Source organism: Castor canadensis, chromosome 11 (assembly GCF_047511655.1).
Source record: "Castor canadensis chromosome 11, mCasCan1.hap1v2, whole genome shotgun sequence".
Classification (NCBI taxonomy): domain Eukaryota; kingdom Metazoa; phylum Chordata; class Mammalia; order Rodentia; family Castoridae; genus Castor; species Castor canadensis.
Window position 1 is genome coordinate 61,288,573 of NC_133396.1, and position 27,597 is coordinate 61,316,169.

Below are 27,597 nucleotides of genomic sequence, written 5' to 3' on the forward strand. Positions count from 1 at the left end.
TCTAAGTTAAACATACACTTCCATGACCCAGCAACTGCACTCCTAGCTATTTACCTAAGAGAAAGGAAAACATGTGGACACACAAAGACTTACACAGAAATGTTTGTGGAAACTTTATTCAGCAGACAAAAACTAGAAACAACCCAAATGTGTATCAAAAGAAGGAAAAAATCTTTAAGAAAAAAAAAAAAAAAAAGGAAATGTCTTCAGAACCCGAAAAAAATGTTGTTTTCCCTAGACTGAAACTTACAGGCAAGCAGGTACAGAGGCTGGCATGCTTACTGCCGTACCCTCTGTCTGATGCACAGTAACTATTTTATGAATGAATAAAGGAATGTCACCTTTCAGAAAGTAATAAACTTGTAGTCACCATCCTTCGGGACTTTTATTCCCTCAATCCTTCCATCTACAAATGCTACCTGGGCCAGGCCGGGTGTGGTTCGCAGCCGGCCGGGGAAGGCAGCACTGGCAGCACCCACCATGGAGGGGCACCCCGCCGAGGACGCAGACAGCGGGCGGCCGGAGGGTCCCGGGGCGGGAGTGGAGGAATGTGTGCAGCGCACTCTGGTTGGCGAGGGACAGGCTCCGTTGGACGGTGCGGGGTGGACGGACGGACAGACCCGCAGACAGCGGCCGCCGGACGCACCGAGCAGAGGGCGCCCGCGGGCAGTGAGCCGGGCCGGGCCGCGGGCGGCGGGGGCGGGCCAGGCCGGGCGAGAATCCCGCGGAGGTGAGGCTCGGGGCCGGCCCGCCCCCGAGGGCAGGTCCTGAGCCCCGGCCCGCCCCGGCCCGGTCCGCTGGGTGTGGGCCGTGGCTCCGGCTGAGTTCTGCGGCGTGTGCTCGCGAACCCGCGCGGGCGCCGGCTCCCGCAGCCAGGGTGAGGAGGCCGGGGAGGGGGCGCCGCCGAGGTCCCGGTCCCGGAAACCGGGCGGGGACGGGGACCGGCTGGGGCTGCCGGGCCTTCTGACTCAGCCACGCGCCCACATTCGGGGTTTCTGTCCCGGGCGTGGAGCGTGTAACTTCCTCGTTCGCGTCTGGATCCCCGCTCCCGACCACCCTGGTCTGGCTTGAGCCTCGGTGTCCCCGAGGTCTCTCGAGCACCTGGGGCTCCTTTCCCAGGCTTCTGCGCTGCCCCAGTTCAGGGCCATCCTGTCCTGGCTGGGGTTTCCCAAGGCCCTGCTTACAGAACAGGGATGAGGCTTAGGGGCTCTGGATGGACTGAGGGAGGGGATGGAGGTTGGGGGTGGGGTGGAGGGCGTTAATTTGCAATCAGAGGTTGGGAGTCAGCAGGAATGAGGTGGGTGGGGAAGATTAGGATCATGGGGGTTAGGATGGGGAGAAGGTTCTGAAGGACAGATCACCTCCCTGAGGCCTCCCCATATTCCTAGGATGACAGCAACCCAAGAGAACCCGTTCCCCTATGGGGACTACCTGGACTCCAGCCAGTTGCACATGGAACCAGATGAGGTGGACACCCTGAGGGAGGGAGAGGACCCAGGTATACAGAGAATATGGTCCTTAGGGAAGAGAAAACCAGAGGGCTGGGGCCTCCTGAAATCTACACCCTTGGGCTTTCTTTCCTCTCAGCTGACCGAATGCACCCCTTTCTGGCTGTCTACAACCTTCAGCCTCTGAAAGTGCATCCGTTGGTGTTCGCCCCGGGGGTCCCTGTCATAGCCCAGGTGGTGGGCACGGAAAGATACACCAGTGGATCCAAGGTGACTGGGCTGCATGAAGGAAGGGGGTAGAGAGAGGTCTGCTAGAGTGGAGGGCTGGGGTACAGCCAGGGGACATGGATTCAGTTCCTCATATCCCCAGGTGGGAACCTGCACTCTGTATTCTGTCCGCTTGACTCATGGGGACTTTACCTGGACAACCAAGAAGAAGTTTCGTCATTTCCAGGAGCTGCATCGAGACCTCCAGAGACACAAAGTCTTGATGAGTCTGCTCCCTCTGGCTCGGTGAGGGGGACCAGGCAGCTTCCTGTGAGGGGCAGGTGGCCCTCATCCTATGGCAGCCATCACTCCTTTCTGCCAGGTCTCATTCCCAGGCCAGCTCTGGCCACTTGGCCCCCTCGCCTGACCCTGGTTACTAAGAAACTTTCTCTGCTCAGCTCTCCCATCTCCAGTCTTTCAGGCACCGGCCTCCCAGCTCTTTCCTGAGCCTCACTCCATCCCTTCCACAGCTTTGCTGTTCCCTATTCTCCAGCTCGAGAGGAGACAGGCAACACAGAGATGCCCTCTCTACCCCGAGGAGGTCCTGAGGGCTCCACCAGACATGCAGCCAGCAAACAGGTGCAGCCAGACACCAAGTCCTCGAGAAAGGCATGCTTGGTCTCATGAGCAAGAGGCTCTGGTGCTATCTTCTCCCTTTCTCTCCCATCCCCCTTCAGAAATACCTGGAGAATTACCTCAACCGACTCCTGACCATGTCTTTCTACCGCAACTACCATGCCATGGTAAGGTCCAGGGACTGGACACCTGGGTCTTTTGCCCCAGAAGCAAAGGGGCAGAGTTAGTATAGTCTGAAGGGCTGAAAGCCAAGCTTGATTCATGGTGTCTTTCTTCCTCTGCAGACAGAGTTCCTGGAAGTCAGTCAGCTCTCCTTTATCCCAGACCTGGGCTCCAAAGGACTGTGAGTATGGGAACTTCCCATCTTTGCCTGCCTGAGAAGAAGGCAAGGCAGTACAGGCGTTTGGAGTCCCCATCCAGCATCTCTTCCTGATTGTCCTTGCAGGGAAGGGGTGATCCGGAAGCGCTCAGGTGGCCACCGAGTTCCTGGCTTCACCTGCTGTGGCAGAGACCAAGTTTGTTATCGCTGGTCCAAGAGGTGAGGGCTGGGACCAAGCAGCAGGTCAGTGGTGGGAGGAGGAGGGAGCTTCTAAGGGTGGAGAGAATTGCACAGAGCCCCTCCACTGCAGGTGGCTAGTGGTGAAGGACTCCTTCCTGCTCTACATGTGCCTGGAGACTGGTGCCATCTCATTTGTTCAGCTCTTTGACCCTGGCTTCGAGGTGCAGGTGGGAAAGAGGAGCACAGAGGCACGGTATGGAGTTCGGATTGACACCTCCCATAGGTAAGACCTGTCTAGTGTAAGAGCCACATGGGGAGTGGGGAGCAGTCTGTGGCCCTGAGGGGAGTTAAGCAGGAGAGAGAGGAAGGCTTTCTCCAACCCCCAGCTCCCACCCCTGATCTGGTCACAAGGGTTTTTTGTTTTTGTTTTTGAGACAGGATCTCTCTAGGTAGCCTAGACTGGCCTCAAATTAGCAATCTTCTTGCCTCAGTCTCCAGAATGTCAGGATTATAGGCCACACCCAGCTGGCCACTGTTTTGAACCAGGGAACTAATCCAGCCAGATGCTTGGGATCCTCTTATAGTAAGAGCCCAAAGAAGTCAGGCACCAGTGGCTCATGTCTGTAATCCTAGCTACAAAGGAGGCAGAGATCAGGAAGATCGAAGTTCGAAGCCAGCCGGGCAAATAGTTCAAGAGACCCTATCTTAAAAATACTCTACACAAAAAAGGGCTGGTGGAGTGACTCAAGGGCTGGCGGAGAGCACCTGCCTAGCAAGCGTGAGGCCCTGAGCTCAAACCCCAAATACAGGCAAAAAAAAAAAGCCCAAAGAATGGTGATTAGTATAAGCCTGGGGAAGGGTCCCCCCCACCCCAAAAAAAAAAGGGAGATGATGTGTTGACACATACCTGTATTCCTGTACTCAAGAAGCAGAGGATGTTGGGGGAAGTTAAGGCCAGCCTGAGCTACTTAGCAAGTTTGAGGCGAGCTCTGTCTCCAAAACGAAGAAAGTAAAAAGAGAACTCCCATCCATTCATTTATTCATTCAACAAACCTATGCCTGGTATAATACTGGTTGCTGGGCACCCAACTGTGTGTGGAATCTTGATTAGGGACTAAGGAAGAAAGTGGGAAAAGATGATAGCCAAAGGCAGGAGGTCTCTGGGCAAGATCATAGCTAGATATGGAGGATGAGGATTAGTGCTCATCTCATTGTTCCCATCCAGGTCCCTGATTCTCAAGTGTAGCAGCTACCGACAGGCCCGGTGGTGGGGTCAGGAGATCACTGAGCTGGCACAGGGCCCAGGCAAAGACTTCCTACAGCTGCACCGGCATGACAGCTATGCCCCACCCCGGCCTGGGACCTTGGCCCGGTGGTGAGACATTGATGTCCCTTCTGAGCTATGTGTGACTTTCTTAACTCCCTCGGTATTCTCTGAGTTCTTGGCACTCTTTTATCTCCTCTGACTTCTTTAACCATATTGATTTTTCTGATTCTTTCCTGACCTCCAAACTTGGTAATCTCCTTTGACCTTTTTAATCACTTAGAGCCTCTCTGTTTATGACCTCAAATCTCTCCAATTTATTCTTCCATTTACATACTTAATAAGCATTTCCAAAGCACCACTGTGTGCCCAGTCCAGTGCTAACTGTAAGACACAGGCTTCTGTGGTTTAGGGAAGAAGGTGATCTAATCATGAAACAAAGTGAAGTTAGGGATATAGAGCACCTTCCTAGCGAGGGTGAGGCCCTGATGTCCTGAGTTCAAACTCCAGTAACACCAAAAGAAATGTGAATTTGCTATACTGGTAGTGTTCCAGGGAGGGAATGGCAAGGCAGGTTTCCAGAAGGCACAGCTTCAAGATTTGCTTAGCAAAATAAAATGGAGCCGGGCAATCCAAGCAGAGAACATAGAATTAGCTTAGTGTATTTGGAAACTGGTCTGGGAGATGGCAGTATCTGATCTTGTGGAGTCCACATCTGGCAAAACATTTTTTTTTTTTAGTAGTATCGGGATTTGAACTCAGGGCTTTACACTAGCAAAGCAGGCACTGTACCATTTGAGCCACTTCTCCAGTCCATTTTGCTCTGGTCATTTTGGAGATGGGGTCTTAGGAACTGCTTTCCGGGCTGGCCTCAAACTGTGAGGCCTGATCTTAGCCTGCCAAGTTACTACGATTACAGGCGTGAGCCACTGGTGCCTGGCTCATTGCACAATTCCTTGCCCCACCCCACCCCACACACAACTTCTCTCCCAGTCCTACTCCCAACAGTCCCATTTCTTTTCCTAGAAGTAACCCTGGCAACAGTTTGATATTTATCTTCCTAGATCCTTTTCTGCATATTTTCATATGTACATATACAATGTTACTTTTTGTTTTAATGTAAAAGAGATCATACACCCTCTTCTGCAACTTTGTTTTTCTACTTTATACATGTGTTAGGATATACATTATATTTTCATAATATATATATTTAGGTTATTTCCCACCTTTCACTCTTACAAATAATGTTGACATAAGCATAATTTTTGCCTAAGCATTACAGAATATATATTTCTAGAAATAAAATTACTATATATATTTAATGGTATCAAAGAGTATGTGTAACTGGGCATGGTGGTGCATAACTGTAATCCCAGCACTTGGAAGCTGAGGCAGGAGGATTGCCACTTTGAGACTAGCTTGGACTACATAGCAAGACCTTGTCTCAAAAAAAAGTTAGTAACAAATATCTGTTCTCATGGGTCTATGAGAATACCCACTTCCTCACATACTAATATTATGTGGGACTGATGATTTTAATTTTTTTGCGGGGGTGGTGATGGTGAGACAGGGTCTTCCTGGGTAGGTCAGGCTGGCCTTGAACTCCATCTTCCTGACTCAGCTTCCCAAGTACTGGGATTACAGGTGTGTATTATCTTACCCAGCCCTAGGATTTAAATTTTGCCAACATAGTAGATTTTTTTAAATCTTACTTTAGGGACTAAGGGTATAGCCCAGTGGTAGAGTGCTTGCTTAATATACCCAAACTCCTGAGTTCAGTCCCTTGTACTGATTTTAAGGAGTTGTTTCATTTTAATTTCAATTTCTTGTTTTCTGGAGAAAGTAAACATCTTTTCTGTGACTGACCATTTTTTTTTTTATTCATTTATTCACATGTGCATACATTGTTTGGGTCATTTCTCCACCCTGCCCCCTGACTGGCCATTTTAATTTCCTCTGTGAATTGTCAGTTCTTTTCTTTGAATTGTCAGTTCATTCTTGATTTGGCTTCTGTGTCTTTTTCATATTGATTTACTGTAGCTCTTTATGTGTGATGTATTAATACTCCCAGTCTTTTCTTTAGTTTATTGTGTCTTTTGTCCTTTTTATTTTTATTTAGCATACACTGGAAAATCATACTGCTAACCACCACTTTTGTTATATCTGATACCATTTGACCTCTTCAATCATTCCTGCTGTCACCTCTTACCCATGGCTGTCCTCTGGTCTTCACTCTTCAGAGCTTTCTGGCTTCTGACTCCCCTGATCTCCTTGGCTTGGCCTCCCCCCAGGTTTGTGAATGGGGCAGGTTACTTCGCTGCTGTGGCAGATGCCATCCTGCGAGCTCGAGAGGAGATTTTCATCTCAGACTGGTGGTGAGTGGGGAAAGGAGGAGATCAGTGTACAAGTGAGGGGAAGAGTGGTGGGCTGCCTGGAGCTTAGCTTACCTCTCCCACTCTGCCCTGGATCCCAGGTTGAGTCCTGAAGTTTACCTGAAGCGGCCAGCCCATTCCGATGACTGGAGACTGGACATTATGCTCAAGAGGAAGGCTGTGAGGACTGGTCTGGCTGGAGGGTGGAGGTTAATTAGAAGGGCTGCAGCGCGGGAGAAGGTTGGGGATCTAAGGTTTCAGGGGAAGGAAATGTGTCCTTTGGGCTTAGTGTCTGTCAAGCATCACCTCCTCCTCCCTGCTTCCCCTTTCCAGTACTGTCATAGACAGTACCCATAATGCTTTATTGCATTACCTCGGGGCTCACGTGTTCTGGCTCTTTCACCTGACTGATTAACGTCACTAGCTCCAGTACAAAGCACAGAACCTGTTGCATAGGGGGCATTTATGGGTGCTGATGAGTGAGAGGAAGGGTACGTGGATGGATAGATGGTGGAAAGGGAGATGGATGGAAGGGTATGAGTTGGAAAGTTGGAGGAAAAGGAAGGTGTGTAGGAAGTTGGTGAACAGTGGACAGTAGATAAACTAATGAGTAAATGACTGAGAAGATGGGTAGATTATGAAAGGTAAGTGGCAGGTATGTGGATAGATGAGTGGGTGAGCAGATGGCATTCAATCTGCTTGCTGCAAGCATCAAGACAGAGTGCACATGGAAGAGCATCTAGGCTCTCCAGGGGGTATAGGCACATATGGAAATGGAAATCTGAGTGTGGGGAAGGGTTTGGGAAGATGGAAAGAGGCACTAGGATCTGATTCCCCTGGCTCATCACCAGGAAGAGGGTGTCCGTGTGTCCATACTGCTGTTTAAAGAAGTGGAATTGGCCTTGGGCATCAACAGTGGCTACAGCAAGAGGATTCTGATGCTATTGCACCCCAATGTAAAGGTGACACAGAGACTCCTCCCACACTACCGCCCTCCTCACCAAACTTCCCATTCCCTCAACCCTTCCTCTTCCTGGAGGGTCTCATCCTTCCAGCTGTCCCTTCTGTCTTCTCATGAAACCTAACCTCATGAACTCCATATGTCTCCAGGTGATGCGCCACCCAGACCAGGTGACGTTGTGGGCCCATCATGAGAAGCTTCTGGTGGTAGACCAAGTAGTGGCCTTCTTAGGGGGGTTGGACCTCGCCTATGGCCGCTGGGATGATCTGCAGTACAGACTGACTGACCTTGGGGATGCCTCTGAGTCAGCCACCTCACAGGTAGTTCCCCCAAAGCCTTCCTGAGCTCTCCCACACCCAGTTAACCTGAATCCACATCCCTTCCCAGCTCTAGCCTTTCCCCTCCAGACTTCCCAGGTACTGTGCACCCGCAGAGTTCTTCAGTCTTTCTGGGTTCCCAAGAACCACCCCCCCCTTTTTTTTTTTTTTAATTGAGACAGGTAATGTAGGATGGCCTCAAATTTGAGATCCTTCTGCCTCAGCCTCCCAAGTACTAAGATTATAGACATATACCACCCCACCCAGCCAAGAATTCACTTTGAAAATACTAGGTATAGCTGAAGGGAAAGGCTGAGGCATCAAACTGTTGTTTCCTTCCTCTTCTTTGTGTCTCACACTGTTTCAGTGCTCCTGTCTTCTCTATGGCCTGGTCATCTATGACCACCATGACTTTACCTTGCTCTGGGCTTGGTGTGCTCCCCCTACAGCCTCCCACCCCGTGCCCAGACTCTGCAACCACCCCAGACCTCTCTCACAACCACTTCTTCTGGCTGGGCAAGGACTATAGCAATCTGATCACCAAGGACTGGGTGCACCTGGACCGGCCTTTTGAAGGTGAGGCTACTCTCTCGAAAGGTCTCCAGGAGCTTAAACCTGGGCTTGGGACTGTAATGGAACTCAGTGGGTCGAGGACAGTGCAGCCTTTGCTCTGGAAGGCTTCTCTTCCTGCCTGCTCCAAGTATCCTCAGCACACCAGTCCTGACCACACTTCTCTCCTGACCCTTCTGGGTGGCCTCCCAGATTTTATTGACAGAGAGACCACACCCCGGATGCCATGGCGAGATGTTGGGGTGGTCGTCCATGGCTCAGCTGCCCGGGACCTTGCGCGGCACTTCATCCAGCGCTGGAATTTCACCAAGGTGCTCACTCTCTTTGTGGGAGCTTAAGGGAGGGAAGGGAAGCATGCTCACTTTGCCACCTCCTGCTGATTCTGTCATTCCTCCACTTCAGACCACCAAGGCCAAATACAAGACACCCATGTACCCATACCTGCTGCCTAAGTCCACCAGCACTGCAAACCAGCTCCCCTTCACACTCCCAGGTGGGCAGTGCACCACTGTGCAGGTGAGGTTCCTGATTTTAGCCAGCTGTTCCCCACCTTGCCTTCAGCCTGGTGCCCCACCCACCTTCCCTGATATGAGAGCCCCTCAGATTCTTCCTCTCCTGGAGTTAGGAACGACATCATATTCACCATTCCTGTAGGTCTTGAGATCTGTGGATCGCTGGTCAGCGGGGACTTTAGAGAACTCCATCCTTAATGCCTACCTGCACACCATCAGGGAGAGCAAGCACTTCCTCTACATTGAGGTCTGACTGGGGGAGAGAAATGGAAGGGATGTTCCAAGAGAGCCTGGGGTGCCAGTGGGATCAGTTATTCAGGGCTGGTGTAACTGGGCCTGGAGCAAATGCAGAAGCCTGCGTTGGGGTCTAAGCTGGAGCCAGGGTCCTGAAAGTGGGGACTGGGAGCTGAGGGCAGGGACCAGGGCCAGGCTGTTAATGTCTCTCTTTGGTCCATGCCCCAGAATCAGTTCTTCATTAGCTGTTCAGATGAGCGCACGGTTCTGAACAAGGTGGGAGATGAGATTGTGGACAGAATCCTGAAGGCCCACAAGTAAGGTGGACTGTTAGGAAGGTGGGGACTGTGGGCATGGTTTAAGCCCAGCTGGATGGGGTGGAGCCCACTTTAGGGACCATCACACCTCTCATTCTGCCCCTGTTCCCAGACAGGGCCAATGTTTCCGAGTCTATGTGCTTTTGCCCTTGCTCCCTGGCTTTGAAGGAGACATCTCCACAGGTGGTGGTAATTCCATCCAGGCCATTCTGCACTTCACTTACAGGTGACATCCTCAGCCAGACTCCACTTCTCCATGGCTCTATCTCCCCTACCCCCACCCTGTCCTGATTCCTTCCTGCTGGATCTTTGAGGTCCACCTCTCTCCTGACACCTCCTCTCCCCCTTCTCTAGCTTCACCCTTTCTTTTCTCTTAGAACCCTGTGTCGTGGGGAATATTCAATCCTACATCGTCTCAAAGCAGCCAGTGAGTGCTGGGTCTGGAAGTTCAAGCCCTGGATTCCTGGGGAGAGGGAGATGGGAAAGCTAGGGGCCTGGGAGGGGGAAGGAGGCTGTCATTCCACCACAGGTAGCCTTTCCTTTCGTTGCAGGCAGAATTGTAAGGACTAGACTCTAGCAGGGCTTCTAAAGTGAGGAGAGAAGTGAAATGGGGCCCTATGGCCCCACTGCTCAAAGAGGGCATCTCTCACCTCCCTCTCTCTTGCCTCCCCCATCTCTTGTGCAGTGGGAACAGCGTGGCGGGACTACATGTCCATCTGTGGGCTTCGCACACATGGAGAGCTGGGAGGGCATCCAGTCTCAGAGCTCATCTATATCCACAGCAAGATACTCATTGCTGATGACCGGACAGTCATCATTGGTCAGTGGTGGATCTGAGCCCAGGCCTTGAGAGGAGGGTGCAGAGGGGCAAAGTGCTGGGGGAGATGAGAGAGACTGTAGCTGAGGCTCAAGGTGGGGTTGCCCACAGGCTGGGGCTCTGGTGAAAGTGATGAGGTGTAAGGGGGCGATCCCCCCAGGCCCAGGCAGACACAATGTGTCCTGCTCACACCCCAGGTTCTGCAAACATCAATGATCGGAGTTTGCTAGGGAAACGGGACAGTGAACTGGCTGTGCTGATTGAGGACACAGAAATGGAGCCATCCCTCATGGATGGAGCTGAGTACCAGGCAGGCAGATTTGCCTCGAGTTTGCGGAAGCACTGTTTCAGGTAGGACAGGTGGGGTGCTGCCGGGTAGAGGTGGGGGCAGCAGGGGTCTGTCTTTTGAGCTGAATGCAAAGGCATCTTACAGACAGTTCTTGAGTTCCCAGTAGGCAGACTAATCTAGTTAGGGTATCAGCAAAGTAGGAATACCAAAAAAAGTGAGGAAAAACTTTTTTAAATAATTGTTTTTAAACATCAAAGTAGAGATAAAGCTCTGCCAGACTCATTTACATGTACTTCACCATTTATCACATCTATTTTGAAGTACCAGGGTAGGGACACTTGTCTTTTCTGGTATTCAGCTTCTCTAAGGATCTCAATCTGACCCCATTGGGACTTTTTCTTCCACAGTATTATTCTTGGGGCAAATGCCCGGCCAGACTTGGATCTCCGAGACCCTGTCTGTGATGACTTCTTCCAGTTGTGGCAAGAGACAGCAGAGAACAATGCCAATATCTATGAGCAGGTGGGAGTTGAATGGGGCTAGCCTGGGGGAATTGATGGGTTGTCCTGCTCAGGGTGGGATGGAGAGAAGCCCATCACACAGTCATTCCTAGAAGGGGGATAAGCATCTGGAGAGCATTTACTGCTGGGGACTTAGTGGCCCAAATCAATATGAGGGAGGCTAAGAGGTGGTTACGGGGAGTGGGGAGTATATCCCAGTTGGCTTGGATTCTTGGGAGAGTCTCCCCAAACCTAATCGGCTCACCTGCCCTCCCTTTCACCCCCAGATCTTCCGCTGCCTGCCATCCAATGCTACGCGTTCCCTGCGGACTCTCCGGGAGTATGTGGCTGTGAAGCCCCTGGCGGTGGTCAGCCCTCCCTTGGCCCGGTCTGAGCTCAACCAGGTCCAGGGTCACCTGGTTCACTTCCCCCTCAAGTTTCTGGAGGATGAGTCTTTGCTGCCCTCGCTGGGGAGCAAGGAGGGCATGATACCCTTAGAGGTGTGGACGTAGCTGAGGCTTCAGCCAAGGAGAGGTGACCGGCTGCTGGGCTCTACCATGTCTTACTTCCTGCCCCAAACCCTGAGGACTGAGGGCAGTGCCCTTGGAGCTCTAGGGCGGTGGGTATCCCTGAAGGAGACTAGAGAAGTCACAGAGGACCCTTACTTGAGAAGTAGCCAAAGGGGGCATCCTTGGGCCTGGCCTGGGGAGACAGGAGAAGGTCCAAAGGAGGCTCGTCCTTTTGCTGTCTGGTTTAAGCCACTACTCCAGAAGAGAAGCCTACCTCCCGCCAGGAGGCCTGGGGGTTCAACCTCTTATTCCTGGAGGAGGGGATGCTGTCCTGGGCCTTTCTCTTCTCTCCCTCCTCTTCCTGCCCTTAAGTCCCCTCCCTGCCCCAGGGCCTTACCCAGCCCATTACTGCCAGGATGGAGGGAAGGATGAAGCCACTTCAGGCTGCAAGCTCCTGTGGGGGTGGGAAAGGCACACTAACTTCTCCCACCAGCCTGCTGATAGACACTAACTTTGTACCAGCTCAAGAAGCATTTCATAAATAAAACTGTAGAAAAGGCCAATGTCTCTTCCTTGGAGGAGCTGATGTGTCTTAGGCGCCCATCCCTGCCTGCACAGGACACCAGTCTCCCTCCACCTCACTCCTTTCTCTTGTCTGAATCTCTATACTTCTTGTCCGTACCTTACAAGTTCAGTCACCAGGCTCCTGAGAAGAGAAGGTGTTCACACAGTCTCACCTGAGTAGAAGGAAGGGCAGGGCCAAACCAAGACAACCAGAGAACACTGGAGCCACCACTGCAGCTGCCAGTGATGGGAGCCCCTTTTGGAGTGGTTTAGGGTATAGGCCTGAGTTTGGGGATGTAGCTTAGTGGTAATGTTGCGGGAAATTATGAGCTGAGACAGGAGTCTCTGAGGCAGATTAGCAGGAAGCAACGTTTATTGTGCCGGCACAGACCCAGTGGACTTGTGTCCAAAGGCTGAGCCCCGAGAACAAAGGGGTCTCACCTTATCTTATATACCCTTGCAAGCAGGTTATAGAAGCAAAAAGTAAGGTTCAACCCACATATGTTTGCATGTGACTTCATTGGCTATTTCATTTCCCCAGTGCTTTGTGACCTTCATGTTTCAATTCTTTTAAGTTTTATCTCTCTGCAATGCCATCCCCTCCCCCGTCTAGTTGTCAGAACAGCCTGTTGAAAGAAAAAGGCTGTTTCTTTTCTGATCTCCCCTTTCCTGCTACAGTAAGGCTTGTGCTCAGCATGCATGAGGCCCTGGGTTTGATGCCAACACCTCCCTAGAGGTCAGGGAGAACTGGACCCAAATCCCGGGCTTATCACTTGGAAGCTAGGTGACCTTATCAAGTCATGTCACTTCTCTGGGCCTCAGTGATGACTGAAATGAGAATAATATTTATATGACTGACTGGCTAAAGACTCAGTCACTGACCTAAATATCTATTGAGTACCCACTACCTGCCAGGCACTGTTCTAGAGTCTCCACCACCCCCATAGCATGTGTTCTGGAGCTTCACTTTGTATTATAGTAATTACTAGTCACATTTAGCTATTTCAGTTCAAATGAATTAAAACGAGACAGAGGACTGGGGCCTAGCTCAGAGGTATGGCATTTGTCTAGCATGTATGAGGCTCTGAGTTCAATTCCTACCACTGTGGGGCGGGTGAAGAGAATAAAAGTTTTTTAAAAAAAATTTAATAATACTGTTTAAGTCTATATAACGGCTTGTCTCATAGAGGAGAGAGCGCTGGAATAGGTTAGACTCATGCTATAGCAAGCTCAAATTGTGTCAGACAGTTTCAATCATCTGCCACAGTGTTGCAGTGTTGCTTGCAGAGGAGAATAAAACTTTATTGCCTCACATCAGCCAGGTTTCAGGTGCTCAGAAGCCACTTGCTGCTAGTGGCCGGCATTTTGGATGGTACAGGTGTAGGCCATTTCCGTCATTGCACAAAGTTCTATTGGACAGCATTGCTCCAGAGGAAAAAGACAGAATGAATGGTATAGATGGTAAAAGAGGATTGCATACACGGAACTGAGGATGTTTACTTCCTAGGAGGGGTACACAGATAGTTTCAACTCAACTGATAACTTTATTTATTTTGCAGTGCTGGGCATCGAACTCTGTGCTTTGTGTACGCTAGGCAAGTGTTCTACCACTAAACTACAACTCCTGTTCTTTATTTTTTAAGCTGAGTGGTGGGTGTACGGATTTCTTTCTATCTATCTATCTATACACATGTATCTTTATATGTCTGAAATATTTTGCAATTAGAAAAATGTTGAGCACAGGTACTGGCTCTCCCAGTCTCACACCAGTCCTCAGAACTGGCCAGGGAGAAACTGAAGGGAATAAAGTGAGTTTAGGAAGACTTCACGGAAGAGGGATATGCTGGGCAGATAGTCACATGAAGGAAGGGGACCAGGTTGCCTTGCCCCATTTTCTCCTTTGACTCCAACTCTGTAGTTCTCTCAAGAAGAGACTTCCAAGTCTGGGTGTGGTGGGGTGTCTCTATAATCCCAGCATTCAGAGGCAGAGGCTGGAGGATTGAGAGTTCAAGGTCAGCCTGATTACATAGTAAGATCCTGTTTTCAAAAAAAAAGCCACTTCCATGCCAAAAAATTCCCTTCCTACACAAAGCAGTCTTTTGGTACTAATTAATGTTCTGTTAATTAGCTTCACTGTTAGCACTAAATTCCTCTTTCCCTAGGGGGATCTTTACCTGCTTAAAGTGGAATAGGGTAGACTAGGGGGCTTCTGCTTCAGACTATCTGCCCTCCCCTCCTTAGTCCTGGAGGGGTTGTTTTTGACTTTTTGAGACACCATCTTGTTTTATAGCCTGCGCTAGATTACAAATGAGCATCCCCATGCCCGGCCAATTCTGGAGTCTTTTTTTTTTTCTTTGGTAGCACTGGGTTTGAACTCAGAGCCTCACACTTGCTAGGCCGGCACCCTACTGCTTGAGCCACTCTGCCAGCCCTAATCCTGCAGTCTTAATTGGTGGCCAAACACAATGCAAGGAAGGAAAACAGAATTTGGGATAAAAAGAATAGGCTCTAAGAGTTGGGAGTACAGTTTAGTGACACAGCTTATCTCAGCACACTGGAGGCTCTGGGTTCAATCCCTAGCACTGAAAAAAGAAAGAAAAAATACTACTAGACTCAAAATGGAGAGACACAGTCCAGTCTCCCAAGGTTAATGATTTCTGCAGTGTCTACTCATCTTCCAAGAACCCTAGTCTTTCTTCTTGTTTAGTTCTTGGGGTGGACCCAGGACCTTGCTGCATGCTAAACACCCTTCCAACCTATCTTACTTTTAATATTTTAACTTTTCTTTCTTTTTTTTTTTGGCAGGAAGGGGGTTTGAATTCAGGCTTCATGCTTGCTAGGCAGGTGCTCTTACTGCTTGATCCACACCATCGGTCCTTAATATTTTAGCTTCTTGATGCCTAGTCCAAGACTTCCTTCACCAGGGACTCTTTTAAAGTTTTTATTATGGACAACCTCAAATACATACAAAAGTAGAGAAAAGGAAAATGAATCTTCATATATCCATCTATATCCCTGTGTCCATACTCCAGCTTCAGTAGTTAACAGTTTAGAGCCAATCTTGTACTCTACACCCCTCCCCCCAGACTACATTGCCTTTGAGGCTTGGGTGGCCATTCATTCGTTCCCTGTGATCTTGGTTTGCTCTTTCATTCATGGAGTATCATCACTTTATTAAACACTCTGTGACTCAGGCATTAGTAAGTTTATTGAGGCTCTAGTATATGTTAAATGCTTTATATACACAAATCATTTTATCCTAATCATGCTGTTATCTCCGTTTTTAACACACAATTAGGATTGTACCTAAGAAAAGTTAGTCATCTACCTACAGCACTAACTTCAAAGTTTATATTTTTCCTGAACTTCTATATTGCCTACCAAACAACAGAGGCCTTCGTTCAATTTAAGTGTTCCCAAACTTCTAGTAGGTGCCGGCCCATGCTGAACAAGACTAACATCATTTCTGCTTTAAAGTAAATTCAAAACACATTTACAAAGTGTTAAATGTTGCCAACGGCTTAAGCCAGAAAGCTAAAACAGAAGAGCCAAACTCAGTGGGTCAAGACGGATTTCAGAGAGGGGGTGATTTCAACACACAGGACAAAGTGAAGGATAATGACAGTGGGCAGGGTGTGGAGGCTGGGGATTATTCCATGGAGAAGAAACAAATACTGGGGACAGTATGCAGAGTTCGGGGAGCTGTGGGTAGAGTATTTTATTGTAGCTGGAACATGGGAATTGGAAGAATGAATAATTGAAAAATAAATACTGAAAAATAAGGCCGGAGAGGCAGGCAGAATATTTTGAAGAGTTTTTGACACCATGCTTTAGACTCTACCCACAAGACAGTGGGAACCAGCAAAGGGTATTATTGTTTTGTTTTGTTTTTTGGTGGTACTGGGGTTTGGACTCAAGGCTTCATGCTTGCTAGGCAAGTGCTCTACCACTTGAGCCACTCTGCCACCCCTTGTCTGTTTCAGACAGGGTCTCCCTATGTAGCCCAGGCTGACCTGGAATTAGTGATTCTCCTGCTTCAACCTCCAGACTGCGAGGTTCAGCAAAGGGTCTTCAGAGTGATGTCAGATCTGAGTTTTAGAAAAACCACTCTGGGTGTGAAGAATTGACTTGAGGGGGCCAAGCAGGAAAGCCCAGTAGGAGGATAACAAAGTAATGGAGGTAAATGGCGAGGGGTGGCTTGGATAAGATCTATGGCAAGGTAAACAAATTAGGAAGGGGGAGGGGAGCAAGCCCAGATGTGTACCCAAATGTGCTAAGGAGAAGGGTCCAGAAAGGGTGGCATTCCGCTCTTTTCCAAAGTATGGCATTTACCCTTCACTCAAATTCTTTAAGTGATGTTTATATTAAGACTGTTGATGGGGTTTTTCAGATATAGTATTGGTGCTGGAAGAGAGCTTGAGACTCATATACAACCTTCCCCACTCAACTTCATAGTGAAAGAAAATCCAGAGAAGCAAATCCACTTGCTCAAGGTCACACAGCACGTCGGTCAGCGGCAAAACATGACTCTGTTCTACCCAGCCTCCAGTGAGGCTAATGACTCAGGGTGCTGTCCCAACACAACTAGCTATAAGGTGACCTGAGCAAGACTTAAAGGGATTGAATAGTTTCCTCCCGTTCCCCCTTTGCCACTCGAGATTCCAGCGATAGTTCCTTTGTGCAGAACACTTTGCTTAGAGAGGTACTGAGATAAAGTCTGCAGTAGGATTCCCCGTCCTTAAATATGTGCACCGCTCTCCAACACTACCCACTCCATTTACAGAAGGAAATAAAGAGCATTCCTGAAGCAACCAGTCTCCCCTCCAGCCCTCCGCCTGCCCCACGTGGTTTCTCCAGCCAAGTTCTCACAGAGAGGCCCCTCCTTCAGCGGCTCCACTGTTGCCATGGCAATTGGGTGGGTGGACAGCCCGTCCTATCTAGAGGCCACCAGCCCTTGCGTGGGGAGTTACCATAACAACCCCCCTAGTAATAGAGGGGGTTGGGTCCCGCCTCCCTAACCCCGCAAATAGAGAGGTGGGTGGCTTTGATTGGCAGCTGGACACACGAAAGAAGGAGGGAAAGGAAAGGAAAGGCGTCAAAGGAGATCGACTGAGGAAACCATAGAGAAAGGGCAAAAAGCAGGGAAAGTGAAGCCAAGGCGTGTGCGCACGCGCACCAGCTGGGCGTTGGTGGGGGGGGCATACGCGCTCGCGTCGCCTCGGCCGCCGCCCCTTTCTTTCACGCTCGGCTCGCGCGGCCGCTCAAGTCCCGGCGCGCGCCATTCGCCTGCTCTCCTGCGCCTGCGCGCAGGTGTCGGCGCCTAGGGGGAGGGGGACCCGGCGCGCCCGCGTCACGTTCGCTTGTCCACCCTTGCAGGGCACGGCCGCTCCGCGCCTGCGCAGGAGTCGGAGGCTCGGGTTGCTGGCTCCCGGGCTGTAGTTCCTGTCAGTCGGTGGGTCGGTCCTCCCCTTCTACGGGGGAGGCGCGGTGGAGTCCGCCCCCAGGCTCCCCCGATGGGTGTGAAGTGGAGACGGCGGCAGTGTAATAACCAAGCCGGAGCGTGAGCGGCCCCGGGGCCCCGTTCCCCGCGGAGGCCATGGGCGACCCAGCCCCCGCCCGCAGCCTGGATGACATCGACCTGTCCGCACTGAGGGTGAGCGCGCCGCACCCCCGAGCCTCGCCCAGGTTCCTGACCCCGCCACAGGGGAGGGAGAGGTGGCTGCACGCTTCACGTGCTCCCCGGGCGGCCCCTTCACCAGCCCCGTCACCCCCGGCGGTGGCCCCTCTGCCCCTTTCCCGGGCTCCTGCTGCTGCTGGGCCCCCGCCCTCTGCTCTCCTCTTCGCCTCACTCGCTGCAGATTCTGGGAGCTAGTTCGGTCCCTACCCTGTGGTGCCCAGCTTCCTCTCTTCCCAGCCACCCCTACCTTTATTCTGGGGTTGAGATCTCCTTACTCCAAGGGACTTCAGGGTCACCTCTGGTTTCCTTGAACTTAACCACCTCCCCATCACATGCGGAGTATTTTAGCTCCTCACCTCCTCTTGGCCCTTTTCCACCCTTCCGCCTTTATTTCCTCCCTCCGTCTCTTTTCTTGGCTCCTCGAATTTTGACTTTGTAACTGCCTTGACAGCCTCCCCCTCATCCTTCTTTCTCTTCCTCGCCTACCCCTGATTTGCACCTCTTTCCTGGTCGGCATTTCAGCTTTCCCACTCCACCCCACACCTCCTTCAGTCTCCCTCGATCCCACGTTCACCTTCCCTTATCCCTTTTTCTCTGGCGTTTCAAGTGCAGCAGTTCAGATCCTGGCATTTCCGGCCTCGGGGTCCCTGAATATTACATTACCAGATCTGCAGCAGTGTGGGGCTAGGAGGATAGACAAGTGCACTGGGGGAGGAAGGGAAGCATTGATTCCCTTCGGAAACCCGGCCTGGGAAGAGGATGTTTACATATATGCACACGCACACACACGCTGCATGTGGTCAGTCGGGAGGTTTGGAAAGCAGTGGGGGTGGAGGCAATGGAGAGTTCTCAAGGGAGGGGCTAACTAGGAAAAGGATTTAGGGGAAACGGTTGCCGCAGGGACTCAAATACCCATTTACTGTTCCCACGTGGGTCACTTACTCGCTCTCCTTTAGGAGCTTTTCAGCAGCATTTATGCTTTCTTCAGCGGGAAGCTTTGGCTTTAGTGATTTCAAGGTGAACACTTCAGACTGTCCCTCAGTTGGTGTTTTTGATCCTGTGCCCTTCCAGCCTTTCAATAGGCCAAGGTTCTGGGTTCTGGGAGAGCAGCGTTTCCCATCTCTACGTGAGCTTCTCAGGGGGCCCCTGTGCTCATTGTCTTCTGGCTTTTGAGTTGGCTAAGGAAAAGGCGGTCAGCCACACAGGTGCCCCGGATATGATTGGAAGGGAGAGAAGAATTGAAGAGAGCAGAGTCATGTTGTTAATTGGGTTTCTGTAGGTGACACAGTTTTTTCTTGCCATTCAGGTCATAATTTGTTTGGTGCAGCGTTAGGCTATGTATGGGACCTGATTTGCTGGAGATGAGAGATGATAAGTTGTTGAGGAGGGAGCATTGAATTTTTCTCTTGTGATGGGGAGAGGGTCTGAAAGTTTTCAGAGAGATCAGTTGAGCCAGAGTTTGAACTGGGTGCTCACCTCAGTTGGGATGTAAGATGGAAGTTAAGGTTGTGAGCAAAAAGTCCCTAATGTGCTCCACTCTAGGATGAGCCCCCACCTTCTTGTCCCACCTTGATTGTTGATTAACTCTGGCCACAGGTTCAGTGAAATACAATTACAAAATGGGTGGATCCAAACCACTGACCTTTGATTTGAACTTGGAGGGATACTACTTGCTTCTCTTCTCCTTTAGCCTCTTCTGGTAGCATGGCCTGGACCCCCAACCTAGGATTTCTAGCAATTCTACAAATTCTGTTTCTCTTTGGGACTTCCTTGCTCATTTACCTCCTGCCTATTCTCCTCTCCTTTCCTTCAGGACAGCGGGGTGACCGTTCCCTGTGCTTCTGTCTGTTCTGCCTTCTGCTTCTGAAGCAAGCATTGCACGTCCACCTCTACCACCCCAGTACTCCGGGGCTTGAGCGAGAACTGTGCCTTCTTTGAAATGGGGCTGGAGAGGTGTGCTTTCTCCTTGCTGCTGACCTTTTTTCAGTGCCTGTTCCTCCACTTCATCTCAGAGAACTGCTGTAGCTCTGTCAAACAGCTGGCTCAGTCACCCCCTGTTCTGCTCTGACTTTTCCAGAGAGAAATGATGACCTGGAGAATTAGCAGCAAAGTGTATCTCCCTTTACTTGTATTAGGAGCTTGGGTACTCTGTGAGAGATGAACATATTGAGCATTTAATATGCTGGCCTCCTGTTTCAAAGTAGGGCTTAGTTGGTGATGAGAGTAATATTCTGATATTAGGAGAAGATTGAATTGCATCAATCTCTTAGCCATGTGGGAGGAGGCCAGATGGACCTGCTATTTTGTGGCCACAGAAAAAGCAATCAACTTTTTTTTTTTTTTTTGTAGTACTGGGGTTTGAACTCAGGGCCTCACGCTTGCTAGGCAGGTACTCTACCACTCTGCCAGCGACTTCTTTGAGGCTCTGTTTCTCCACCAGCATGGTAGTATGGTACTATGGCGAGACACATGGGGTCTGGAGTTCAGGTTGTGACTTTCTCTTTGCCCTTTGTGGGTCCCCCTTTGCCATTACTCTCTAAGCTCCATTTTCTCATTTATGTGGTGGAGTGGAGTGATAATAGCACTGAACTTAGAGTTGCTGAAGATTAAATGAAATTTTGCTCATTAAGTATTTAGTCTGGTTCCTAGCACGTAGTGATCATATATGTGGTAGCTGAGGACATCACAGTTGCTAGACAAGCCCTCTACCACTGAGTTACACCCGCAGCCCCTGCTTTATTTTTTTATTTCTGTCAACCCCTACTAAAATGTAGATTCAGGTTAGGAGTGTAACTCAGTGGTGGAGTGCCTGTTTAGCCTGCAGGTAGTATTCAGGAAGCCCCAGGCTTGATCCCCAGCACCATAGAAATAAAATGTAGCTGAGAACTAGAATACATCTTTGTATTCTCAGTGCCTAAAACAGTGTTTTTCATATGGTGGGGACCCAAATGTTTGTTGAATAAGTGCGTGTTTATAAGTAAAAACTCTCAGCACAGTGCTTAAAGTATTCAATAAATGTCATGCTTGTTAGGCTTCCTCTTCTCTTTTATATGTACATAATTAAGAATTTATTTTTTCTTTTGCCGAATATAAAAATTCACACTCTCAAAAAAAAAAAAAAGTATCTTTTTTGAGTTGTTTTTGGAATCAGATCTTGTCTTGTGGTAAACAGAGTTCTGGAAACCTCCATCTGAATGGTGGTCATTGAAAAAAGTTAGAATCATCTAAGAGAAAATTTGGGCCTCTTTTGTTAACCTTCTTTCTCTGTGTCCAAACCTGGTTATATTCCAGAAGAATCTTCTGACTTGGAACTCTTGGCTTCTCAGAGAATTAACTATGAACGGAAGTACATGGGACAAGGAGGGGCCAACGCCAGCTGACCTCTTTCCTTTTGTATTGCTCCTTTTGGTTGACCCACTTCATAAATCAAACAGCTTCTGTCCAGCCAGTTAGAAGTTTTAGCCTGCAGTGTCCTTGAAACTGTCGAGCCGGGCTTAGTGTTGCTGTATTAAAATAATATCATGGATCACATTCAAGAAGGACTTCTTGTTAGGTGGTAGTTGCTGACAGAGATGTTCTTTTTTAAGTGATTTTTTGTTGTTGTGTCTGTTCTTTGGAGAAGTCTCTTCCTTCCTTCTTTCTCCATGTGGCTGTGGAAGCCAGCGTCACTCGGAAAGCTGGCAGCTCTGGGCAAGTATTTCTAGGCTGCTGAGCAATGCAGGACTGCTGCTGTGTTCTGATGTGCTAGCTGTCCAAATGTTGACAACAGATGCCATGGGCAGGGGAATGGTAAAACTGACCTCCTGCAGCAGAAGTAAGAGCATTTAGTGACTTTTTTCCTAGAGAACTGCACATAGGGGTAGGCTGTTTATGGGAGAGCTTGTGACATTTGAAGTAAAGTGAAATTCTGCTTTGGCAAAACTATGGAAGGAAGATGATAGAGAACTTGACTGGAACTAGGTGTTCAGCCATTTCCCAGACAACCCTTTATGCTTGTTACAGATTGCTAGAGCCCTTAGTGATTCATGGAGATGAACTTCTTTGGGAACGTGAGGTTTTAACAGTTAAGATGACAGGAAGAAGGTCAACAATAAAGCCAGTTGCTTATCCCCTCACTCTTGCCCTAAGAGCTCAGTTAACATGATACTCGAATAGGGTCCTGATTTCAAACATGGCCTCTGTTCCTTTGAGCTATTAACTGTGTGCCTAAGACAAGGTAGCACATACAGTTCAGGTTTTGAAGAACATTCTTATTTGTCACTTAGGGCACAGGATGGCAGAAAGTATGCAGCTGCTCTTGAGAAGCTTGCACTCTGGTGTAGGTCTATAAATAAGGAATATAGTAACCTCTCAACCTAGCACACAACAGTGCTGGGTCTGAAGAGTACCTCTATAAGCCATGTGAGGGTCTGCTTGGAGAACCTTCAGTCTCCAGAGTTGCATCTGAGAAAGTCTGCATCATACAGTCACCAAGCATAGTCAGTGTACTATTGGCCAGTATGTGCTAGATCCTATGGGAAGGATGGAGTACTATATTCAGAGCCATACCAAGCTGCCAAGCTGTTTAGCCAGAGCTCTGTGAGCATCCTCCTATGGAATGCCTTTGTAAGCTCAGACTTTGTGTGTGTTCTCTTCCCCCAACCCCCACCCACTGGCCATCTCCCCCCACCCCCCCTTTCTTTGCAATTTTTTTTTTTTTTTTGAGATAGGGCCTTTCTATGATGCCCAGGCTCCTGAGCTCCATGAATCTTTTTGCCTCAGACTCCCAATGTAGCTGGGTTTATAGGCATGTACCACCATGTTTGGCTAAGCTCTTCTCCCCTCCCCTCCATTTTCTGACAGGTTTTTGATATGCAGACCAGACTGGCCTTTAATTTGTAATCCTCCTGCCTCAATCTCCCAAGTGCTGGGATTATGGAATTACAGTATGTGCCACCATGCCGAATTAGGCTCTCCTTTTCTTCAGCCTCCTTCCTCCCCACCCCCCCAAGTGGGGTTTAAACTCAGGGCTTTGCACTTGCTCTATCACTTGAGCCACACCCACCAACCCTTTTTGCTTAGTTATTTTTCCACAGGGTCTCTCATTTTTACCCAGGGCCAGCCTCAGACTAAGATTCTCCTGTGTAGTTTGGATTACATGTATGGTCCACCATGCCGGCCTTGTTTGTTGAAGTGCCGGGGGCGGGGGGGCGGTCTTACTAACTTTTTGCCTTGTCCCTGGGCTGGCTTTCAACCTGCGATCCTCCCAGTCTCTACCTTCTGAGTAGCTGGGATTCAGGTGTGAGCCACTGTACCCGGCCCCTCTCTTCAGTTCTTCATGGCCATTCTTCTAGACAAGCAAGTCCTTGACTTGAATCTGGGATTCTGTATCTTCCCTTCTCTCAAGGGTAACTGAAAAGGTACTTGAGACTGTTTTACCAATAGTAGGGAATAATGGAGGGAAAAGAGAAGGGATGGAATTGTAGCCCTTAGAGATTTTATCTAAGGGCTGAAGATGTACCTGCTAACTGTGGGTAGCGTTTGGTGTTGTGACTGAGGAAAGACCTAAGGAGTAGGCACAGAGGACACTGGTGAACAAGACAGGCATAGTTCTCCTGGTCTAGCAGTGGGGAGAGACACTAACCAAATAATCATGTACAATTGGGTCTCAGTATCATAGGCTCTGCTTTCTTGGGTTCAGTCAACCTGCTTTCTTTGGGCAGGCCAGGCGAGGTGTCTCACATCTATAATCCCTGTACTGGTGAGTCTGAGGCAGGAGGATTGAGTTCCAGGCCAGCCTGGGCTACATAGTGAGACACTGTCTTATGAAAAACAAATATGCATGTATGTGTGTGTATAAATAAATAAGTAAAATTATAAAAATAAATATATTCAGGGAGAATTTGCTGCTGTACTGAACATTATGCAGGCTTTTTTTCTTGTCACTATTCCTTAAACACTACAGTATAAAACTATTTGCATAGCATTTACATTAGGTATTAAAGTCATCTAGAAAAGTATGTAGGAGGATGTGTGTAGGGTTTTGCAGCTACTGCACTATTTCATGTAAAGGGTGCGCATCCACAGATTTTGATATCCATGGGATGTCCTGGAACCAGTCCTTCACAGATAGTAGGGATGACTCGATATATGAAATTGAAAGCCCTGGTAAGGAGTTTAGCAGAAAACATAGTGTGCAATAAGCACATATGATAACAACTGTTTTACTTTTTGCAAAATAAAAATGTTTGTTTGATTGAGAGACATAAGTCACATGTCAAAGCCAAGCTGGCATTGCTAATAAAAAGAATAGATAGAGATGACCCAGTGGGTAAAGTTTGGTTATGGACAGAATTGGGCAGTCCTGGAATGGGCCCTTTTTACTATGCAAAGAACCTGAGGAAGAGTGGAAATTCCAGGCTTAACTTTGGTCCCAAAGGATTTATTCTGAACCTTCTTGTGGGAGGGAAAAATAGTTTGTTTTAAAAAGTAAAGGCATATGATATGGGAAGGATATATGACTCTGTAACCCTCAAGTATATTTATTAGGGGGAGAGGGTATTGTGCACTGGGTTTGTGGATACCCACTGGGTTTGTGGATACCCATGTGACAATTCAGAGGGTGGGTGAGTGTGCTTGTCCTCTCTCTTATCCCCCTCCCCCTTTTGAGGTGGTATATGAGGGAGAAAGGTGTCTCATTAGATGATATTAGACCAAGTGGTAAGTGAGTGATAGCCATGGTTTGGAAGGTAGGTAAATTTGCCAGGAAAAAGAGTAAGTAGACTGGGCTGCAAGGGGAGGGGGTGTGTGGGGGGAGGTAATAAATAGGTTCAGTCTTGGGCTTAGCTACTGTGGTCTGTGGGAAGTGGGATTCTTCCTAACATTAGATAGATACTGAATATAAATAGATGAGACTCTCAGTTTACATTGTGTACAAAGGAAGGATGAGTGGGGTGGAGAGTGTTACTTATTTGGCATGTTTGAAATGAAACAGGGTTGGGAAAGCACAAGTCTTGAGCAGAATGGAGGAACCAGACTCTAGGAGCAGCTTGAATGTCAGGTGGATGGTGGTGTAAAAGATGGTGGGATGGGCTGGGAAAAGCTTTGATGGCATAGCCTAGGAGGAGCCTGAAAGACTGTAGGGAAATGAATGGAGGAAATGGGGAATATTTGGCTAAGAAAAGTGGTGATGGTTGGTGAGGGAGGCCAGACCTTCCACAGTGAAGGAAGTTAAAAAAGCTCAGGTGCACCTGAGAAGTTCATGTTCCCACAGCAAGAGATTATTGGGGCCAGAGGTGACAGGTAAGTGTGGAGTTTCTGCAGTCACCTGTGGAAACCCCACCACTCAGCATTTGTGACAAATGCATGTGGCAGTGAAAACTTTTGGTCCCATCTTGGATACCTGCACCTTGCCTTTGGGATGAAAGGCCTCCCTAAGCAGGCCTGATGACACCTGGTCTTCTGAAGGAGAAAGGAAAATTTCTCACATCCTCTTCTACCAGAAGCCATTTGAGGATGGGATTTGAAGAACTTGGACTGCTGAATTGCTCCTGGAACCACAGGTTGATAGGGATATTCCATGGACTGTGGTCTTTGCAGACGTTAGAGGGGCTGAGTGAAGAAAATTCTACCTCCTTCAACAGCCACCTCAACTTAGTTTTTTTTTTTCCACAAAGTCTCTGCTGGCAATGCCAGCTCTTAACTGATTACCTTATCCACTTCCTCTCAGGACTTCTGAATTAATTTGATTACATACTGCTTTATATTGAGTGATGTTTTATGGTCTTCGACTGTGATCTGTATTTCCTATTGATCTCACTATGCCTGTAAAAATGCTGAGTACATAGTAGGGGTTCAGTAATCTCTTGGTTAAGATAGGTATTCCTATTATTTGTCCTTTCCTACTAGGTTTAATCTATAGGCCATAAAAGGTGCCTACTATGTGCTGGGTGTCATGGGATGCAAGTATACACCCAGTGGTTCTTGGGGTGGCACTGCCCTCCAGGGGACATTTGGAAGTGTTGGGGAAGGAAGTTTAACCATTACTGAATCTTGGGAGCACTCGTGGCACTTAGTAAGGGGATCAAGGATGTCTCCCATCCTGAAATCTTGGGGATGGTGCATTGAAGAATTGTTTCTCTACCAAGATTAACTCTAGAGCCCTTGTGAACTCGTCATGAATACAGAGAGGCCAGGGGAAGGATTAGACAGGATTCTGTGAAGTAGGAAGGAGTGTCTATGTCCCCTTGTTTTCTTCTTCCTTGGTGGAGAGAGGAATGCAGGCTCTAAATTACTTCTGAGCATGACACATATCTCTTAGACTCACAGCTTTTAGTTGACTGCCAGCACACCTCTGAAGGTAAAAATGGATAGACTTCAAGCCAGACTGTAAGGAAGGTTTTCATGTTCTTTCCTCACCACCCACCCACTCTTTCTTTCAAGGCACATTTGTAAGAAAGTGGCTGATGCATGCCGTACTTGGGTTTTAATTCTCAGTGGGGGGAAGGGGGGGAGAGTCTTTAAGCAGTTAGTTGGTAGGGGAGTCCCAAGGCCTAAGCAGCATGAGCAGAGGTAGCCCGTGCATGCAGTGTTTGAGGGGCCAGTGCATTTTTCTCTTCTCTTGTGTCCTTTCATCCTGTGGTTGTCCCCTTAAAGAAATGAAGAATGAGTATTATCTCAAATTGTGGGAGAGTGACAAGGTGGAAGGCACCTTGCCCTAGTATATCCTTCTTGGTGGAGGAGAGTTACCATCTGCCTGACTGTCTCCAGATCCAAGTTAGAAGAGCAGAACTTGACAGGTGCCTGGCCTTGTCTAGCTGAGGTTTTGTGAGAAGTCCCTTAACAAGTTGCTCCTCACCACATGGTAGAGCAGGGGTAAGGAAACAGACAACATGTGGAACAGGAGTTCGTGGTTCTCTGTTCCTTCTGTCCTCTCTCGTAAGCCCTTTTTCTGTCTTCAGTTTGGAACAAAGATTGCTTTGATACAAGTCATTTATAATTTAATATGGGTTCATTTAAGAAGGGGGACTTTGGAGCTGGAATAAGAACAAGGAGCACTTACTATGTAGTAGTTTCTTTCCTTATGTAATCTTCTTATCCCTCACAATAACCCTTTGAGATGAATGATTATCTGCATTTTCAACTTGAGAAGTTATAGGAAAGTTAGGTAAGTTGCCTGAGGTTGGACAGCCAGTAAGTGGCAGGGCCCAGATTCAAACTCAGGCCTGATTCACTGCCAAGCTTGTTTCACCTCATGCTGCTGAAGGCCTGCTCCTAGGCAGCAGGGAGCAGGTGGGGTGCATTGAAGAGAAGGGAGCGTGTAGCCAACATACAAGACTATGTACAACCAGCATGTTTCCTGCTTGCTTGAATTGCATATGTATAGTAGTTCTGTGACCTGTGGTAAATAGGCTTTGTGGGCTTGCCAAGGGCTCTAACAGCATCCATGTTTCTTGGAAAAGTACTAGGAGACTTTTAGAACTTGACCTGTGTCATGGATTAGAGAGCCTATTTGAGAATGGTTTCTCCTTCTAGGAGCATGTGGTGCAGGTCTGTGTTTTGGAGAACAGGTCTTATTTGTAAATCTGGAACATTTTTTGAGAGTAGGAGGGAATTCTCAAAGCCTGAGCTTTGGGAATTGCAAATGGGTTGGCATTGGTGGGACTACAGAACTCCATGGGGTCTATACACAAAATTGATCGCAGATTTCTAGCTGTTGGGCTCCTGGATAGAATGCTCCAATGACAGAAAAAGAAGGACATGCAAGAGTTTGGAAGATTTAGTTCAAAGAAAAGAGAGATGAATAATTCAAAAGAAAGACTATTCTTCAGAGAGAGGAGAGAAAAGTTGTGCCATTTCCTCCTCCTACCATTTTTTTTTTAAATCTTTATTATGGTTAAATATATATAACACTTACCATCTTTTT

The 27,597-nt window shown here is 48.6% G+C and overlaps 2 protein-coding genes and 1 non-coding gene across 6 annotated transcripts in view; 2 read left to right on the top strand and 1 right to left on the bottom strand.

Moving 5' to 3' along the window:
- The first annotated feature begins 748 nt into the window (after positions 1 to 748).
- Pld2 (phospholipase D2) lies at positions 749 to 12,011 on the top strand. 3 transcript variants are annotated; one of them, XM_074047063.1, is made up of 25 exons: positions 749 to 877; positions 1,389 to 1,498; positions 1,588 to 1,718; positions 1,819 to 1,961; positions 2,186 to 2,294; positions 2,393 to 2,458; positions 2,576 to 2,634; positions 2,737 to 2,829; positions 2,921 to 3,073; positions 4,016 to 4,165; positions 6,346 to 6,429; positions 6,528 to 6,606; positions 7,278 to 7,388; positions 7,537 to 7,707; positions 8,154 to 8,280; positions 8,467 to 8,585; positions 8,677 to 8,790; positions 8,929 to 9,033; positions 9,249 to 9,337; positions 9,450 to 9,563; positions 9,715 to 9,764; positions 10,023 to 10,157; positions 10,352 to 10,505; positions 10,851 to 10,965; positions 11,231 to 12,011. In XM_074047063.1, exons 2-25 carry the CDS (start codon positions 1,390 to 1,392, stop codon positions 11,453 to 11,455), a joined length of 2,805 nt encoding a protein of 934 aa, XP_073903164.1. In that variant the 5' UTR covers positions 749 to 877; position 1,389; the 3' UTR covers positions 11,456 to 12,011. The 3 variants fall into 3 exon arrangements, with proteins under 3 accessions (XP_073903164.1, XP_073903165.1, XP_073903166.1); XM_074047064.1 differs by lacking the exon at positions 1,389 to 1,498 and having other exon boundaries at positions 756 to 877; XM_074047065.1 differs by lacking the exons at positions 749 to 877; positions 1,389 to 1,498; positions 1,588 to 1,718 and having other exon boundaries at positions 1,826 to 1,961; positions 2,209 to 2,294.
- A 1,158-nt stretch (positions 12,012 to 13,169) lies between these two features.
- LOC141414444 (small nucleolar RNA SNORA28) lies at positions 13,170 to 13,291 on the bottom strand. Its single transcript, XR_012439472.1, has one exon. It is a non-coding gene; the product is annotated as a small nucleolar RNA SNORA28 (small nucleolar RNA).
- Positions 13,292 to 17,358: 4,067 nt separating this feature from the next.
- The window catches only part of Mink1 (misshapen like kinase 1), a 50,380-nt gene continuing 40,141 nt past the window's right edge, over positions 17,359 to 27,597 (top strand). For both annotated transcript variants that reach the window (XM_074047080.1, XM_074047072.1), the window contains exon 1: positions 17,359 to 17,669. Coding sequence is in view for 1 of the 2 variants with exons in the window: in XM_074047072.1 (XP_073903173.1) it covers positions 17,613 to 17,669 (57 nt within the window). In the remaining variant the exon portion in view is untranslated. The remainder of the gene's footprint in view (positions 17,670 to 27,597) is intronic.